The sequence below is a fragment of the Cinclus cinclus genome, chromosome 11 (assembly GCF_963662255.1).
Source record: "Cinclus cinclus chromosome 11, bCinCin1.1, whole genome shotgun sequence".
NCBI lineage: Eukaryota > Metazoa > Chordata > Aves > Passeriformes > Cinclidae > Cinclus > Cinclus cinclus.
In genome coordinates this window covers 19027617-19045532 of record NC_085056.1, presented here as the reverse complement: position 1 = coordinate 19045532, position 17916 = coordinate 19027617, and the positions used below count along the sequence as shown (strand labels likewise).

General features: G+C 47.5%; 1 protein-coding gene across 1 annotated transcript in view; it reads left to right on the top strand.

The window, feature by feature from the left end:
* WTIP (WT1 interacting protein) overlaps positions 1-17916 on the top strand; it is an 81630-nt gene that overhangs the window by 18694 nt on the left and 45020 nt on the right. The window contains exon 2 of the mRNA XM_062499966.1: positions 11877-11978. Within this exon, the coding sequence (XP_062355950.1) occupies positions 11877-11978 (102 nt within the window). The remainder of the gene's footprint in view (positions 1-11876; positions 11979-17916) is intronic.

Sequence of the window (17916 nt, the reverse complement as noted above, 5' to 3'; positions counted from 1 at the left end):
ATGAATGCTCCTTTTAGTGGCTATGAATAGAGGCTTCTCATATCAGTTAACTGTTGACTTATAATTATAATGAAAAGATTCTAGGTTTCTGCTATTTTTTAGCCAGTCCTCTAACACATAAATTAACATTTCATCACTTCATGTGACAGTTCAAAATGGAGAATGGAGGTTTGGCTGATGAAATTCATAAGATCACATTTATTTGGAGATGTTTACTGTAACTAACAAAATGAAAAATTACCTAACCCTTTTCTCTTTGCTCACACTTTCCCTGGTTGTGGAGCTCTTGAAGAGGCAATTTTTGCTGTTTCTGGAACAAGTATTTAAAAGTAATTGTACTAGGGGAGCTTACTCTTCAAAGCTACTTTAGTTGTATTTTTGTGAGAGTTGCTAGAAATTTAGCCATGACTCCTTTGCTGTCTTATGACTGTGGGTGGTGGAGCTGATGAGTTACTAAATAAGAGATGTTTGGGTGATGAGGTGTCAGGAGTGGGAGAGAAAGAGCATCTTGTGGTTTGTTCCTCACTTCGACTTAAGGCTGGCATCCAGCTTACAAGAAGCAGTCCATCTTCCAAAAAATCATCCTGAAAAGAGGATGCCTGTCTTGGCATGGAGATGGTGAGGAGGGTGAGTATGAGGAAGGCACCCAGTGTAGTTCTGGGCACAGGCCTCTGGTGATGTGTGGTTGGGTGGCAGCTGTTTTGTGTGCCAGCACCGTGCTCAGGGATCATTAGCAGAGAGAAATCCTTTCCTCCTCAAACAAATTGCTCTTTGACAGGAGCCACTGAGGCCAGGGGTGTTTCCCTGTTTGCATCCCAGTGCCAAGTGCTCTTGCAGGACCTTCTTTACCAGCAGCAGCTTAGCACTCCAGCTGAGTGGCTGCAGGTTTCTCTGCAGGGCTTGTGGGCCAAAGCTTTGGCTGCAGGTGCAGTGGGCAGGTTGTGAAAAGAGCAGATGATACCAAAACCCTGGTGCAGGTGGGGGCTGCCTTCTGTGTCAGGTCCTTTCCAAGCTAAGTCACTGTCTTGGACATTTCTCCCTTAGTGCCCAGGTTTTGCAGAGCAGCAAGGCACTCGTGCCAGTGGTCTGTCTGCAAGAATAGAAAAGGTGGGTGGCAAAAAAAGTGTGATTTTTTAGACACAGTCTGCCAGCTCTGGCTGCTGGTTTGTCACTCTCTGGGAGAGAGCTCATAACTGAGGGCGTAAGTAGATTTAACATGTGCTTTTTAGCTGGGTGTTGTGACCATATCCATTTCACACCTATTTCATCAGAGAAAACTAGCACTATGGGTTTCTTTTCTTTTTTTTTTTTTTTTTCCCCCAGTTTCTGCCATTTTATACCCACTTTGCTCCTGTTTCATGTCAAGACAACAGTCTAGGTCAAAGTAGGGGAGAGGGATGGTCCTGAGTGTAATATTTATGCACTTCTGGATCATTCATTGATAGTTTTTGGATGTGGCTCAAGTGTGTGTTCACATTTGTGTTGAATTAGCCAGACAGACCACATATCCTGGAGTTCATCCCAGCTGCTGGAGAGCAGACTGTTACCTGATCCAGGGCTGACAATACCTGATCCAGCAAAAAGTCAAAGCAGTCCAGACAGAAGATACCTGACCTAGCAGAAATCCTGCCAAGATGAAGTTAACTATCAGTACTTGGCACTGTAGGGCATCTTTTTCAATGGTACTAAGAGTTGTAAAGCTGGATTTATTCCGGTGTTGGAACGTGGCCTCCTGCGCTGCTGCTCACATCAGTGGAAAGTTCAGTGTCAGTCAGAGGCAGACCTGTCCACTCCTGCAGGTCTGGGTGGTGCTGGGGGCAGCACTGAAGGTGAGAATGGAGCTCATGGTGGGAAGCTCAGAGCTGCCCTCCTGCAGGAATCATTGCAGATGGGATCCTGGAACAACCCCCTGCCTGCCTTAGGTCTGCCTTGGAGAGCAGCTGAACGCATGGGCAGTGTGTTGATTTTCTGACTTCTCCCCCCGAGTTGAATTCCCAGGCAGGAAATGAGCCCACATCTACAGCATTTAGTGCTGCTGTTTCCCAAAGGTAGAGGAGGCAAAATTAGAATATCCTGTTTACATGTCCTTCGAGCTGCATTTGACCAGCTGTCCCAAGGGTTTTCAACTTGCTACATCAGGACAGGCTTTTCTTACAGTCTGAGCGTGTTCCTGTGTGAGTGGAGGAGTGTGGCTGTTTGCACTGAGCTCCTCCCTGGGCTGAGCCTTACAGCTGCACAGGAGACAGCGTTTCACTGTCATGGTGGGGAAGCTGAGGCTTGCCAGGTCCTTCATGACTAAAGGTGGGAGAAACCTATGGCAAATTACTTTGGAGGAAGGTACCTTCCTCCTCCTGATGTTCTCAAAGCATTCTTGAGTCACTGGACTTGAAGTGGCTGAAAGAAAACTGGTTCAGAGGGTTGAAGTGACAGAGATTTTTTAAGTCACTTCCAGTTTTTCTTAAGTGAGTAGTTCAGCCTTTCTAAATATTTGCTTGGTGTGATACCTACCTATGTGCATGTTTGTGTTTGAGCAAACCTACTTATGCTTCTGGGAATACTGAAGAAGCTCCCTGGGGCAGGTGTGAACTTGGAAAGGTGTCAGCAGCTTTGTGAGGTGGGTGCTGGAACTTTTTTGTGGGGCTGTGGTGTCCCTGTGGGGCTGGGAGCTGCTCATGGAAGGAGCTGCTGAGTTTGTAACCGAAGGTGGTTACGTAATTCCATGCCTGTTCCAGACTGTCATGCTCGTGCTGGAAATAGACCATTATCTAAGAAAATAGGAAAGTGCACCTGGAAACTTTTAGACTAGTCTCCTTGTTTAATCATGAACCCATTTTAAGTATGTCAAGGAAGGCAGCTGTAATATATGACCTTTTTCTGCTGTATGTTAGAGTGATGACTCGTAGGTGCAATGTCAGGAGAATGTAATGAAAAGTCTCCAGGCTGACGTCTGTGCAGCTGATGTTTGCAGCTCTGACGTGCTGGGCACTTCAGGGTGTTCGGGCTGCACTGTTGGTGCTTTCAGTATCACTGTTGATACCTGGTTGCACAGATTTCTGTAAGCTGAAGTATTTAAATTGATTCTGTCTCTTCCCTCTTATCTCAGAGGGTTTCTTTCTCTGAAGACCACAGAGGTGTCAGTCACTCACATTTAATATAGAAACTAAAGGTAACTAGGAACATGAAAACTGGAAAAGGGGGCTGTTGCAGTAGATTTACTGACTAGTTCTGTACTGTGAATGCTGTCACTAATATAGAAAAAAAATCTACAGTATGTAGATAAATGTACTGTTATTAATGTGTGGCATCAGCAGAAAGGAAAGACTATGGCCATATGAGCTCTAAATATTTAATTTATTGTTTATTTGCTGTAATAAAACTGTCTCAATGTCTGTAAACCTGTCACTGGGAAATAAAACTTTATTAAAGCTTAAATAAAATATAAAAGGTCTTCAGTGTGACCTGCATTATGCCAAAGTCTGAAGTAATGGCATGGGCAAGCATCTTGCCCCAGAGCTCAGGTGATCCCCAGTTGGTATAACCAGCAACTGGTATAAATTGCAGTATCCATGACAATTAAAAACCAAGTAATTTTTTTTTAAATCTCCTCTCTCACCCTCTGTGAACTGCCACTTCTTCTCTTGCCCATCGTATTGGGATGTACAGTGTGCAGGTCTGCCCTCTTCCTTGTCAAACTGACAAGTGTTGAGTGTAGAGCTGGGCTGAATGCCCCTGGTGCTTCACAGCAGCTTCCTAATTCCTGGGAATTTGCTCAGGAGCACTGTGGAGCTTTGGATGTTGGTATTTGGTGAGTCTGGACTGCATCCAGGAGCTGCAGGAGCATGGCTCAGCTCTGCTGGCTCTGGGCCCTACCTGTGTGTGCTCACTGAGACTCTGGCTCTGGTGCTGTGTCCTCCTCTGCCAGCAGTTGTGCCAGCTCCAGGTGTTGGCCACAGCCTGTCCTCCTCTGCTTGCTGCTACACTGCTAGAAGTTCAACACTTCTCAACTGGCTGCATCATAAATGTGATTACACTCGCTGTGCTCCGGGCAAAATAAATGTAGTTTGAGCTGAAGGGCCTTGTTGACCTGGTCCTCTTGGGCTGTAAGAGTGCTCATGTCCACAGCAAGACACTCAGGTGTTCAGCAGTGGAGGGGTAGTAGGACAGGGAATGTGATTCACTGACTTTCCCTCTGAGTTATTCATTCCCAGTGGTGCCCTCCTTTACCACCCCAGCTGCATCTCCTTGCTTTGGTAATCCCAGTCATCACAAGATACTTTTAGAAACCAGATTTTTTTCTGTCTTTATTTTTGCTTAGTACTTTGGTTGCTGAAGTTGTTCGCAAGTCCCCTTGTGCTGTGGTTGTCACTGTGAGCATGAGCCCTGAGCAGTCAGCTGAGCTCTGAGTCCCAGACAAAGCAACCCAAAGTTGCACAGCCCATGGAGCAGCCACGAGAAATCCTGTCTTCCACTTCAGTGTCTTAGTGGCAAAAGATTTTTCCATAATTGCCAAATAGGAAATATAAGTTGCCTTCAAACGGCCGTGCACTGAATGAAGAGACAGAGAAATGAATGAAGATTTGTAAAGCAAGCTTCAGTGTAACTAAAAGGAGTGTGGGTAGCAATGCTCAGCCCTGTGCTGTCAGAGGCTCCACACAAAGGGGAGCTCTGCAGAGGCACTGGGGCAGGCTGAGCCCTCCAGATAGTGTCAGTAATTTCATGCTTCAGAGCAGTGATTTCACATACTGTATGGAGCAATAAGCATTTGCTGTGCTGGCTTTGGGCTTTCACTGTGTGATGGGGTGGATCTACTTCAGCAGGAACAGAAACCTTCCTGCCTTCCTTCCAGGTTTGCAGCAGCTGCTGGGCAGGGCTGATCCTGGATCCCATGGCATCTCCACTCTGCACCGCTGGCCTGGAGCTGCTTTAATTCACTGGCACAGCCAGGCCCTGGGCTTAGAGCTGCTAAAATAGGGAGTCAGGGAGGGTGCTGTTTGTGAATTGTTTCTGTGGCCTTCTGTGTTCCCAAACACTTGCCCATCACCTCACCCTGCATTTGAAACTCCAGAAGCGTTAAGGACAAGGCAGAACAGGCAGCATGTACAGCTGCTTTCAGAGCCAGCAGGAATAGGCTGAGTCCTGCTGGCTGCCAGTCCCTCAGGCAGGTAGAGCTTGGCTCTGTGCTCTGAGCAGCACTGGCATTCCTGGAGCTGCTCCCAGGGCCTTCCACTGTGGCCGTGATCTCTCCCAGCAGCTTTGTCCCACGCAACCCTTGTTAAGCAACCTCCACAAGAGTGGAGGTAATGAAAGTTATTCCAGAACCTAGAAACTTCCAGTGAGTGTAAGTTTGTTGCATTTGTAACCAAACATAAATTATCTCCAGTTTTGATTTTTCTGAGTAAAGTTTTATGCGTGCATCCCTCCTGTACATTAATTGAGTAAAGCCTCCTGTAGCAGACAGATGCTGAAGTGATGGAGATCTTTTTAAATCAGCAGATGCATATCTCAAGTGCCTAAATAGTTTATGGTTTATTTCCTGAGGACAAAAGTAAGGTTGGGGGCAATCTCAACAAGGTTTAACAGTGACAACAAGAAGCTTCCCAGTCCACAGGCTGCTTCTTGCCTTGCTTTGCCTAAGCTGTGATTTGTGTTAGGTGTTGTTGCCCATGTCCCTCCAGTGTATTGTACTCAGCACAGTTGCTGCAGGGAGCACATGGGGACTTCCAGGCTGGAGTTGGGATTGTGTTTCCAGATGGGATCAGCTCCCTCATGGCTCCAGGTCTGGATGGGCTGGGTCTTGGCAGGAGTGCCTAAAACATTCACTTGAGCATTTCTCAGTTTTCTTAACCTGTCATTTTCAGCCTTAATTCAAATTATGGTGTCTCCTGCTCTTTCCTGGGGCAGAGGCAGTGCTGATAGCTTAGCCAGGCAGTCCTTCCATCATTCCTATCACAGGATGTTGCTGCTGGGTGTGTCCAGGTTGTATTTATTTATAACTTGTATGTACCAGATTTCATTTCATGTTAGATACTGAATCCTTGGTACATTTACAAGGTTTCTGCCAGGTAACAGATGAAAGCCCTGCAGTGAGAGCTGCCCATGGTGGTGAGGGCTGGGAGGGTTCCCTAGGCTGCCTCCCTCGCTCTGCCCCTCTCTGCCCTGTGCAGGTGCCTAGTGTCTTCTGTCTGCACCTGACTGAGGGTTGACATGTGTGTTGGAAGATCCCTCCTCCCGTGGTTGTTGGAAGGAAAGGAGCTTTTTTCTGCCCTGAAGTCACCTCTGCAGTCCAAGCTGCTGCAGCCCAGGACATGCACAGGAGCTGCCAGGAGCTGAGCAGGTTCTGCAGCAGCAGTGGCACAGCTGCCTGGGCTCAGGGCAGCTCTGGGGCTTCGCTGTTCACCTGCCTTCTTGGCAGAACACATTTTACAGGTAGCAGCAGCACCCTGTGTGAGATCACTGGCTGCAGGCAGTGTGGTAACACCTCCCCTGGCCAGGGGCACCTGCAGGTATCTGAGCCAGCCCCTCCACAGCCCTCTGCTCTTGGAGCTCTTGCTGCAGTTTGGCTTCTTGTTTGGAGATGAGACTTCCCTCCTCCTTTGCTCTCCCTGCTCTGTGGCAGTGAGTGTCCATTTCCCTGCCCTTGTGCCATGGATAGGCTGCAGGTGTGGAGAATCTCATTTGAGGCTTGTGTAGAGATGATTTTCTATCTCTGAGAGAAGAAAAAGGGGTTTTGCAGTGGCCCAGCGTGACGTTCATCCGCCCTTTTCTCAGAATTGCAGAGGCAGGGAGGGAGTCATCTGTGCCATGTGTTAGTTGTTAATTTTAGCTTTACCATAACTCCTGATGACAGGGCTTGGTTGTTTCCTACTGCAGGCAGCGTGTAGCAGTTATCCTGGAGGGATGGTGTGGCTGTAAGACTGTAAAGCTGCAGCTCGTGCCCGGGCCATGGTGCTCAGTCTGTGGTAGCTGGATTCTCCCAGCTCACACAGCTGTGCCTGCTGCAGTTGAGGCCACGTGGTACCATTTTTCTTGCATTCATGCTAAACCTTTGCCTTTAGGTTACATAAGGATGGCATCAGGCACAGGCTGAATTCCACCTGTGTTTGAGGACAAAGCATGGCTAAAAGGTGGTTAAATATCTGTCATGATATGCATGGCATTTATCAGTCTTTTTTCCTAGTTCTGGCTTCCTGGTGAAGTCTGTATGAAGCAGCAGCCTGTACTGGCATGGCTAAAAGAGCATTGTAGGATCTGATGTCCAGGTCCCAAACTGAACTTCTTGTAATGCACAGGCTACTACAGGGAACTCTAACAAGTACCAGCAAGCTGAGAAATAGGTTGTTGCTGATACCTTTGCTAATTATAATGCATTGCATTTGGTCTCAAGTCTGGAGCAAAGTCACTGAACACATCAGAAAATACCTGTCTGATCTTCTGCTGGTGCTGATACCCACGTTTGCTGGTGTAGGAGTTACCAGGGAGCATTGTGCCTCTGCCAGCTCTGTCACCATGCAGTGCTGGAGGCTTGCCTGGCTGATGTCCAAAGATGATGTTCTCACTGATGTGGTCAAGCTCAGTGAAGTGGAGTGGTTAAAGGTGTGGGGAGCATTGGCCATGTGCTGGAGTCCAGCAGGGAGTCTGTGGGAGCTCCTTCTCTTTCTGGTACCGTTTTTGTTGATGGTCTTTTGCTGCACTCCACGGGGTGTTTGTTCAGTCTCTATGGTCTTCGAGGGTGTGAACGTATCTCCACCCCAGCCAAAGACTGCTGTGATGCTGTGCTCCTGCCTCAGCCAACCTTCATGGCAACTTTGAGTATATGCAACATCTTGTAATGTCTTTTTCTGGATAGAGGCACCAGATCTGTAGGACAGCTGATGACCTGGGTAGAAACATAGCAGCTGATGTGTTAAAGATCTGGGGTACAGCTGACTGCTCAGAATCGAGGTGTCAGGAGGGGCAAGGAATCATATGAAGGCAGAAGTTGACCTGATCATGGCAAGGGAAGCGTCAGAAACGAGACATGCTTGCTCTGCAGCAGAACATTCTTCACAGGTGGTTTAAGAAGCCTTGGAATTAAATCTGGGGAAGGGGGGGGGAAGTGACGTAGCTGTTGTGTCAGGGCTTCACAAGCCCACAATGTGCAGTCTGGGCAGTGACTGGTGGAAAAGCAGACCTGAGCAGCCATGTAACTAGGGCTTTTCCTAGACAGTCATGAGCTCACACTGCAGCTGCATATATATTTTCCAAAATACACTTCTGGAATTTTACATACACTTTTTTTAGTATGCTAATCATCTCTGTGGTCATTCATTCCTGAAGTTAATGACTACTCTCTTGGAGAAGACAAGTTAACAAACTGACAGCTGCTCCTAACAAATCACTTGCTTGGAGAGGCCAGTGCGAGTTTAACATCCACAATAAATCCTTCTTTTGCTTCTGATGGTTCAGTGCAGCAATGGCAAAGAAATGAGGTAATAACTTTCATTTATCAAAGCACTTAGGACTGTAGTAGATTTGTGCACAAGAGCTCAGAGCCAGAATTGCCAGAGTTACAGACTGGATTCCTGCTCTTTGAATAGCTGTAATTGCAGATGGGAATAGTTCTGTCAGTGTAATCTGCCAGCCAGCCAGATCATCAACAGCTGCCAGTGTTGGCATGAAAAGGTGAGCAAGGAGAGCCCAGGAGCTGGGGGGGCTCTGAAGGGGCTGCTCTGTCCCCACACCCAAGAGTGAAATGAGATGTTGGACCAGGGCCTAATGCTGAGGTGACACTGGCTCGTTCCAGGTGTGCCCCCTCTGCTCTGTGCAGCCCCTCCTACCCCAGGGTCCCTGCAGAACCCCAGGGATGTGGTGGGACAGCAGCAGGGTCCTGGGCTCTGTTCTGCTGCCAGGAGTGAGGAATTCCTGCAGCTGCTGGCTCACAGAACATCTCTTTCAGTCACAGTGTCCACAGCAATCAATAGCCGTCTTTGATCAGTTAAGCTTTAACTAATGGCAAATAAAAGATGTTTTCCATAATATTTGGTTACAAATAAATGAATAGACTTGGCAGCCTTGGATAAGACAACAAATGTTCTGAAATTCCCATTTCTTGTGTCAGGGCTGAGCTTGCCCAAGGACTGGCATTTCCTTAACAAGTTTGCAATAAACTGATGGATCTGGATGGCAGCTAGTTTGTCTCACTAGGTTTAGCTTCGGTAGCTGTTATCTTATTGTTTTTGCTTCCCTAAATTTCTGAAATCAGGCTTAAGATTTTAAAAAATATTAATGGATGTATTGGGTTTTAAATTTATCATTTCATTTGACAAATAGTCTAAAATGGCAACACTGTGCCAGGATGTTGAGCCAGCTGAATGAAAGGCATGTCCCTTCATGACATGAAATGAGGGAGTTAAAGGTATAAACAATGATAAGACCTGTGATTTAATGAATGGTCTTTCCATGTCAGTACTGGAATTCGTAGTATAGGAAATATACTTTTTTTAAACTTGCCAGTATTCCAATTAATCTGATCATATTCCACAGATTGTACTGGTGGCTGTGTTGATGGTGCTGTCAAATGAAACACTTCAATTTTAGAAAAGGTTTGTTGCACTGGGCTGGCATGGCCAGGTTTTGGTGGTGGAGTGGCTTTGTGAGAAGCTGCCAGAAGCTTCCCCTGTGTCCAGCAGAGCCAAATTCGGGCCCATCAGTGACAGTGGCAGCACCTCTGGGGAACATTCAGGAAGAGGGAGGAAATCCCCATGGAATTGCAGCTGGGTGAGAGCAGTGAGGATATGTGAGAGGAGCAGCTCTGCAAACCCCCAGGGCAGGAGGGGCAGGAGCTGCTCCAGGTGCTGGAGCTGAGGTTCCCCCAAGCCCGGGCTGCACCCAGGGAGAGGCAGCTGTGCCCCTGCAGCCCACGGGGTCCAGCATGGAGCAGAGATCCCCCCACAGCCCCTGGAGAGCCCCACACAGGAGCAGGGGGTGCCTGAAGGAGGCTGTGACCCCGGGAACTCCACGCTGGAGCAGCTCCTGGCAGGACCTGAGGCCCTGTGGAGAGAGGAGCCCAAACTGGAACAGTTTGCTGGCTGGAGCTGTGACCCCACAGGGGACCTGGGCTGGAGCAGCTCCTGAAGGAATGACTGCAGCCATGGAAAGGACCAGGCTGGAGCAGCTCCTGAAGGACTGACTGCAGCCATGGAAAGGACCAGGCTGGAGCAGCTCCTGAAGGAATGACTGCAGCCATGGAAAGGACCAGGCTGGAGCAGCTCCTGAAGGACTGACTGCAGCCATGGAAAGGACCAGGCTGGAGCAGCTCCTGAAGGAATGACTGCAGCCATGGAAAGGACCAGGCTGGAACAGCTCCTGAAGGACTGCAGCCTGTGGAAGCTCTCACACTGGAGAAGTTCATGGAGGGATGTCTCCCAGGATGTCTCCCCCAGGAGAGGGGGACACCTGTTCATAGCATGCTGATCTTTCCCAAAAGAATTTGCATTTTTTATTTTGCATGTACTTACACAGAATGTTCACAGCACAACAGGGTAGAATTCTGGAAGATAAAAGCCCAGTTTTGTAGTTCTGCAGTTCCTGGGCTCTTAGGTGTCTTAGCAGTTCTCTTGGTGCTAATGACTAATGCCAGGCTTCTGCATGAACTTGTAGAAATAGAGCCTCAAACAACACAAGGAACACAGCAATTTCTTTAGAGCTGTTTGAAGCAAAAAAAATCTCCATTTTTATTTTCTACTGTAGTATTTAAAAATATCACCAGCCTTGTCTTGATGGACTGTCCTGCTAGCATTGAATAGAGACCTATTGACATCTCAGAAAAACTTAAAAATCAGTTGTCCCAATTGTGTGACAGAAGGAATCTAACTTCCCCAGAGTTTAAGTTCTTCTTCATAGGGAGACAAAACCGAAGTGATGCTTGAATTAATTCCCTTCTTTGGTTTGAATTTAGAGAGGTTATGCATAGGTAGAAATAAATGCGTAGGCTAAAGACTCTAAAAAAAACAAAACAAAACAAAAAATCCCTTTGAGGAAATAGCTTTAAATACTCCCCCAAAATAAAACCATCCCTAAGAACCCTCTTTGTCGAGCTTACTGAAATCGTGACATTCCCTGTGAGTTTGCCATGTGTAGAGCTGACCACTGACTTGTTGGCTCCTGGTGCCTTGGCCTCCTGACTGGGAGTCATCCCTGCCGTCACCAGGAGCAGGCGTGGGCAGTAAAGGTGAATTTCTGGGTCCACTGAAGCTCAACTGCCAGCCTGATTTTCTGCCCTCACACCAAAAGGGAGGCAGAGGCTTTGCTGTTCTGTGTGATAAGATGCCAGGTTGTGTTTATGAGGTTACATCCTCTGTTCATGGGGAATTAAAACAATTACTAAGCGTGACTGACAGATCCATTTTTCCCAGTGGCTTTCACTGCAGACAAACGTGCTTGAGGTTGTGTTTGTGGAGAGGGCCAAGGAGAAATCTTTTGGGCTTGGACTGAATTGTTTTATCAGTGGTTGTTGACTGTCATGTGGTGGAGCACTTTGTTGTGAAGGTCTCACTAAATCATTTCTTGGGCTGGCAGTTCTTTGCAGGGAGTGTGTGGATATCTCTGTCCTTTCTGGCTGCACCTGCCTCCTCTGGGGTTCTGTCTGTAGCCAGCCTCAGTCTCCCTGCACTGTAACACCAGCAGAAGCTTGGCCCCCCTTAATTTTGGGTTAATTTCCATGCACTTGTTTCACTGCAACTGCCTTCTGCTCTCTTGGGTACTTGAATCTATTCAGGGTGAGGAGCTCATTGATTTAGGGCCCAATGGGGGTATCATGAGTGTTGTGAATCAATGACCTGGAACTGTTCTCAGGAGCTGCGGAGGATTTTAACTTTGATTCTCTTTCTGCTTTGTAGGTATTTGTATAAAATGTGGAAAAGGTGTGTATGGAGCGAGCCAGGCTTGCCAAGCAATGGGTAACCTCTATCATACCAACTGCTTCACGTGCTGCTCTTGTGGTAAGTCAGATCTGCCGTGCCCTTGCTCTGCGGCTTCCTTTAGCAACCAGTGTACAAAGTGAGACCTCAGCCTGCCTGCCTCCCCAGGCAAAATTCCCACGCAGGGCTCCAGCTTCAAAAGTTGTTTTTTATTTGCCATCTGTAAGTGCTCAATGGTGTTTTCCTAAGCAGCAGCCCAGAAAAGTAGTTTTTTGTTGTTTGAAGGGCTGCATTTACAAAATGGCTTCAACCTGGCTGTTAGAAGCACTAGGTGCTTTGAATCACTTGCATTTATGGAACTGTATTGTGCATGTATCATTTTTATAGGAAAAAATGGTAACACTTGTTCAGCCAAAACCATTTTTTGTCACTTTCTATTTGCAAATGCAAGTCTAGTCAGGCATGTGTATTTGTCATTTCTGTGTATGCACACTGCTCAAAATTGTTCACTTATGGTTGAATGTGACAAGAACAAATAGAAACTGTGTGTTGAAATGTCTTATGCTAGTACAAGATTTTATTTTTGTGGGGGAAAACTAGACGATAAATCACAGTTTCCTCCTTGCTGTTCTCAGGACCTTTTTAGGTTTCCCTTTTAATCTGAAAGAGATGTTTCTGTGTCTGATTTGGGGAAGCCCTGGCTTTGCCAGGGGAAATGGAAAATTCAGGGCAGCATTTTCAGAAGTGTGCTTTAAGTCAGGCATTATGAACTTAAGTTGGAGACTCCCTCAGTGTCTTGTCTGTAACTGCTGAGAACTCACAAATTCCCACCAAGCTCAAGGGAAGTGTGAGAGCTCAATTTTCAGGAGTCAGATGATTTTTCTTGTTTTATGCACACGTCTAGTGAGGTTCCTTATATATGAAAATATTTGCCTGGATATTGAAGATCTTGTTATGATAGATATCAGCAAAAGATTGATTCTGAGTAGAATGTGCTGAGCACAGATTGTTTATAAAAAGGATTAATTAAGGATTAGAAAAAGGGTAAAATATTATTGGCATAAAACCAAGTAAGTTGATAATCAGAAGAACATTGTAAAGTTCACTTCTGACAGAAGTGTTGTGTTTTCTCCTGAGATTTGTACTGATAAATATTGGTTTAAAGAAACCTTCAACCTGGATGTAGAATTTAGTGACCTTTCTAAATGACTCTGGACCATTACCAGATGCGGGGTTGAACTCATCTCAAACCCTCAGGGATTGCTCGTGACTTTGCTCAGGTCTCCCAGTAATTGAGTAGCTGTCTTGTTGGCTCCCAAAGTGAACAGCATCCTGCTTAGCAAAGGATTACAAAACAGGATATCAGATAATGTCTATCCACAGCATTAACCTAACCTAATTGCATGGGTGAATTCCAGCTTCCTCTCTGGGGCAGAAATGTTATTTTTAAGTACTCAGGCTGCATGTTTGCTACCATGGGGTTCTGTATGCACGTCACTGTTCCTTAGAAAAGTGTATAAGGGACAAGAAGTGTATTTTAAGAGCAAAATACAAACACAGCTCAATTATTTAAACACATAACAAGCTTCTCTGACTCTTCTGGAGAGATGTGTGTGGCCAGTGTTCACCTACCACGAGGCAACTTGAGACATGTCCACTTGAAGCATTGTTTGCCCCACCCTTCAGTGCCCTGGAATTTGGCTATACAGGCAGCTTGCCATGAGCTTCCCACCGCACAGGGAGATGCTCCAGGTTGTCTTGTGAGCCTCTCACTGTGCTGCTCTGGGCTGGAGGGCCCACCAGGACAGCTCAGCAGTGAGAAGTGCTTGGATTTCCTTCTGTTTGCGACCTGTGGTACAACCCCATTGGCAGGGGAGTGTTTGGGCACTTCCTTGGGCAGGCACTGGAAAGGGGCTGTGCTGCCACGGGGACAGCGGTGCCCCAGGACAGCTAAAGCACCGGAGCAAAGCTCAGGCTCAGCTGAGTTCAAGGGTGACTCCTCTGCTGGTTTTGCACATACGACGTTTGGTGAGGAGGGAAGAAGACATCCATGGAAATTATTTTTTCTGAGAGGAGATGCTGAGAGCTTCCTCTGTGTCTGACAAAGACCAGTCGGTGATTGGTTTTGGGAACTGGCAACCTGTTAAACCACTGAGGCAGTTGAACCCGCCTCTGTGAACACACATTTTAAAATGAACAAACCCCGGGAAACTCTGAGTGCAGGTGACAGGCCAGGCGGGCGGGAGGCTGGGCCAGGGCTGGGCCAGGCCTGCACGGCCCGGGGAGCCGGGCTGAGCTGAGCCAAGCTGGGCTGGGCTGAGCTAGGCTGGGCTGAGCTGGGCTGGGCTGAGCTGGGCTGGGCTGAGCTGGGCTGGGCTGAGCTGGGCCGAGCCAGGTTGAGCTGGGCCCTGCCTCTGCTGCAGCACTGGCAGGGCTGGGTTCCTGTCCCAGCACGGCGGGCGGACCCACAGCATGGCTGAAATGCTGGCGCTGCTCACACCTAGCTGACATTGAGCCTTGCCCTGCTGCCAGCCTGGGCCGAGCTCCGGGCTGGGCCAGCCCAGCTCCACCGCGGCCAGCGCCGCTCGCGGGGGGCCGGGTTGGACCCCCCGGCACTCAATGCAGCAGAAGTCTGAAAACAGCCATGCAGCCAGAGCAACCACCACTGTTCCTCACTGGGCCCCTGCTATCCTGGCCCAGCCCCCATTGTGGCCTGGAATACTCAACCCCAACTGGTCCAGCCGCTGCCCAGGCAAGATATTAACTCTTTCACAGATGAAATCTGAAAACATCCATTCTCTCTCCTGGCTGAAAGAATAGGGCAGAAGGACAGAGATGAAAATACATACAGAAACAGCATGAAGACATTGAGGTCGGACAAGAATGAAGAATCAGGTACCTGATGGGAGGGAGTGTGGAGATGTCTTGGACTGAAATTCTCTTGTAAGCTATGGAGAAGATATGATTGATATATATCAGACTTTTTTTCCCTGTAACTCATGAAAAGTATGGGAGGTGGAGCATTCTCATTGTAGACAGGAGCAAACGCATTCATGTTGAAGTAAGCAGGTGTTGAAGTAGATGTGATCCCATGAGAAGTTTAACCAGGGAGAGAGAAAATAGTGATGAAGACTCTTTTATCCAGGGAAGAAGAAGATCTCTCTTCCCAGAGCTGAAGATGATCTCAGAGCTAGATGAAGAGAACTTTGCTCTGAACTGCTCAAAATCCTTAAAAGTAGCACCCCGTAATTTGACATGGTCTTCAAAAACAGTTGTGAGGAAAGGGACTTTTACACAGTGATCAGATGTCCATTCTCCCAGGCAGCTGATTCACTGTGACATTGAAACCACGAGAGAACTGTTTTCTTGTGGAGAAGTCTCCATAGATGGACAAGAGAGACTCCTACCAAAGTAAATTAGAGGAAGGCTATTTTAGAGATGGTAAACTGATTTGTTTCTGTACATTGTCAGTGTGAGAGAAAAGAGGGTGTAGGGAGAGGATGAGTGTTCTAAAGGTTTTATTCTGGTTTTTATTATTTTTTCTTTTAGTTTCTGTTAATAAAGTTTTCTTATACCCTTCAAAGTTTGAGCCTGCTTTGCCTTCCCTTCTAACCCTATCTCACAGCAGGAAATGAGTAAATAATTCTAGTGGGTGCACTGGTGATTTAACCAGTACTAGACCCACCACATAAATTGGTGTATTGGCCAGGAGATTTCAAACTGGCAAATTCAAACCATTACAAGTCCAAAGCAGAGCTTTTCCTCTCAACTCACCTCTGAAATACCATCAGTGTGAGTGTAGCTAGGAGGATGGTGTTGCATTAACTCTTTCATTTCTCAACGTATTTTCTGTTGTGCAACCCATGGAAAACCCAGAGGGGTCAGTGCAGTGCCAGTAGATCCAAACCCTGGGACAAAGGCATGCAGGTCCTGTCTGTAGGAACTTGAGAACCCCTGAGAATGGTGCTGAAATGGCTTTACAGGAGCTCAAGCAACCAAAGGGAGACTTCTCACAGGACTGCAGTTAATGAGCAGGGAGTTAATCTTGTGACATTACTAAGACCTGTGTGAGAATCCTGAGATGTAGGTTTGGTACCCACCTTTAAATAAATGACAGTAGCCAGAGAGAGCCCTGAAGAATTTAAATAGATGATTAAAGGCTGGAGAAAAGGTAATCACGAGAGCCCAGTGTATTTTGGGTATCTGAAATTATGGGAAGGACATGTGGCTGGAGCTTCCAAGTACATGAACCGTAAAACAGCATTAGAAAGTGGTCTCATATATACTAGGAACAAACACAAGACAGATCTTTCCTGGGGGCTGAAATTGCACAAATCAAATAGGATATCAAAGACAGTTTTTTGACAATGAGGATGATTAACTGCTGGAACAAAATAGCAAGAGAAGTGGCAGATTCTCTATTCTTTGTTTTAAAATTAAAACCAAATGTCCCTTTGGAAAATGTTTTTAAGTTGAGCCAAGCTTTGGGTAATTGGGTGATCATTAATGATCTTTGTTAGGTGAGGGGTTACAACACACACACTGGTGCTCCTTCTGAGCCTTTGATAGGAGAGTAGAGAAGTCCATTCATTCTCTCTGCCTACACCAGTGTCTGTGCTGTAGTTCCTGTGCATATTTATGTGGTGGCTGGCCCTTCCTGGACACCAGGCGCCCACCAGAGCCTCTCCATCCTTGCCCTCCTCAGCTGGACAGGGAGAGAAAATGTAAGGAAAGTCTCTTGAGTCAGGATGGAGATCCCTCACCAGTTACTGACGGAAAAACAGGCTTGACTGGGGGCGAATTAATTCATTACCAATCAAATCAGAGCTGGATAATGAGAAATAAAACTAAATCTTAAACCACCTTCTCCTTGCCTCTCCTTCCTTCCTGAGTTTAACTTTACTCCCAGCTTTCTCCACCTCTCCCCCATTGGTGCAGGGAGATGGGGAATGGGGGCTGTGCTCAGCTCATCCCAGGTTGTCTCTGCTGCTCCTTCTTCCTCAGGGAAAGGTCTCCTCACACTCTTCTTGTGCTCCAGTGTGGGGTCCCTCCCACAGGAGACAGTGATCTCCATGAGCTGCTCCAGCCTGGTCCTTTCCATGGCTGCAGTCAGTCCTTCAGGAGCTGCTCCAGCCTGGTCCTTTCCATGGCTGCAGTCAGTCCTTCAGGAGCTGCTCCAGCCTGGTCCTTTCCATGGCTGCAGTCATTCCTTCAGGAGCTGCTCCAGCCCAGGTCCCCTGTGGGGTCACAGCTCCAGCCAGCAAACCTGTTCCAGCTTGGGCTCCTCTCTCCACAGGGCCTCAGGTCCTGCCAGGAGCTGCTCCAGCGTGGAGTTCCCGGGGTCACAGCCTCCTTCAGGCACCCCCTGCTCCTGTGTGGGGCTCTCCAGGGGCTGCGGGGGGATCTCTGCTCCATGCTGGACCCCGTGGGCTGCAGGGGCACAGCTGCCTCTCCCTGGGTGCAGCCCGGGCTTGGGGGAACCTCTGCTCCAGCACCTGGAGCAGCTCCTGCCCCTCCTGCCCTGGGGGTTTGCAGAGCTGCTCCTCTCACATATCCTCACTGCTCTCACCCAGCTGCAATTCCATGGGGATTTCCTCCCTCTTCCTAAATGTTCCCCAGAGGTGCTGCCACTGTCACTGATGGGCCCAAATTTGGCTCTGCTGGACACAGGGGAAGCTTCTGGCAGCTTCTCACAAAGCCACCCCACCACCAAAACCTGGCCATGCCAGCCCAGTGCAAATTAGAAATGTGAGAATAGGAGCACAGGATTGTCTGTCGTTTTTACCCTCAAATAACAAGAATTATTTGAGCTCACCTCTAGCAGTTTTCAGTTTTACTTTCAATAGGATGGTTGTAGAAAGTAAAACGCAATAACCAAAGGACGGTAATTCTGTACCTGGAGATGTCTGATTTAGATAAGGGCTCAATACTTAACCAGCTAGAGTTAATAAATAAATAAAATATTTCAAACCCTTGGGAAAAATTGTGGTTTGGAGACCACTCAGGCTGAAATGTGATA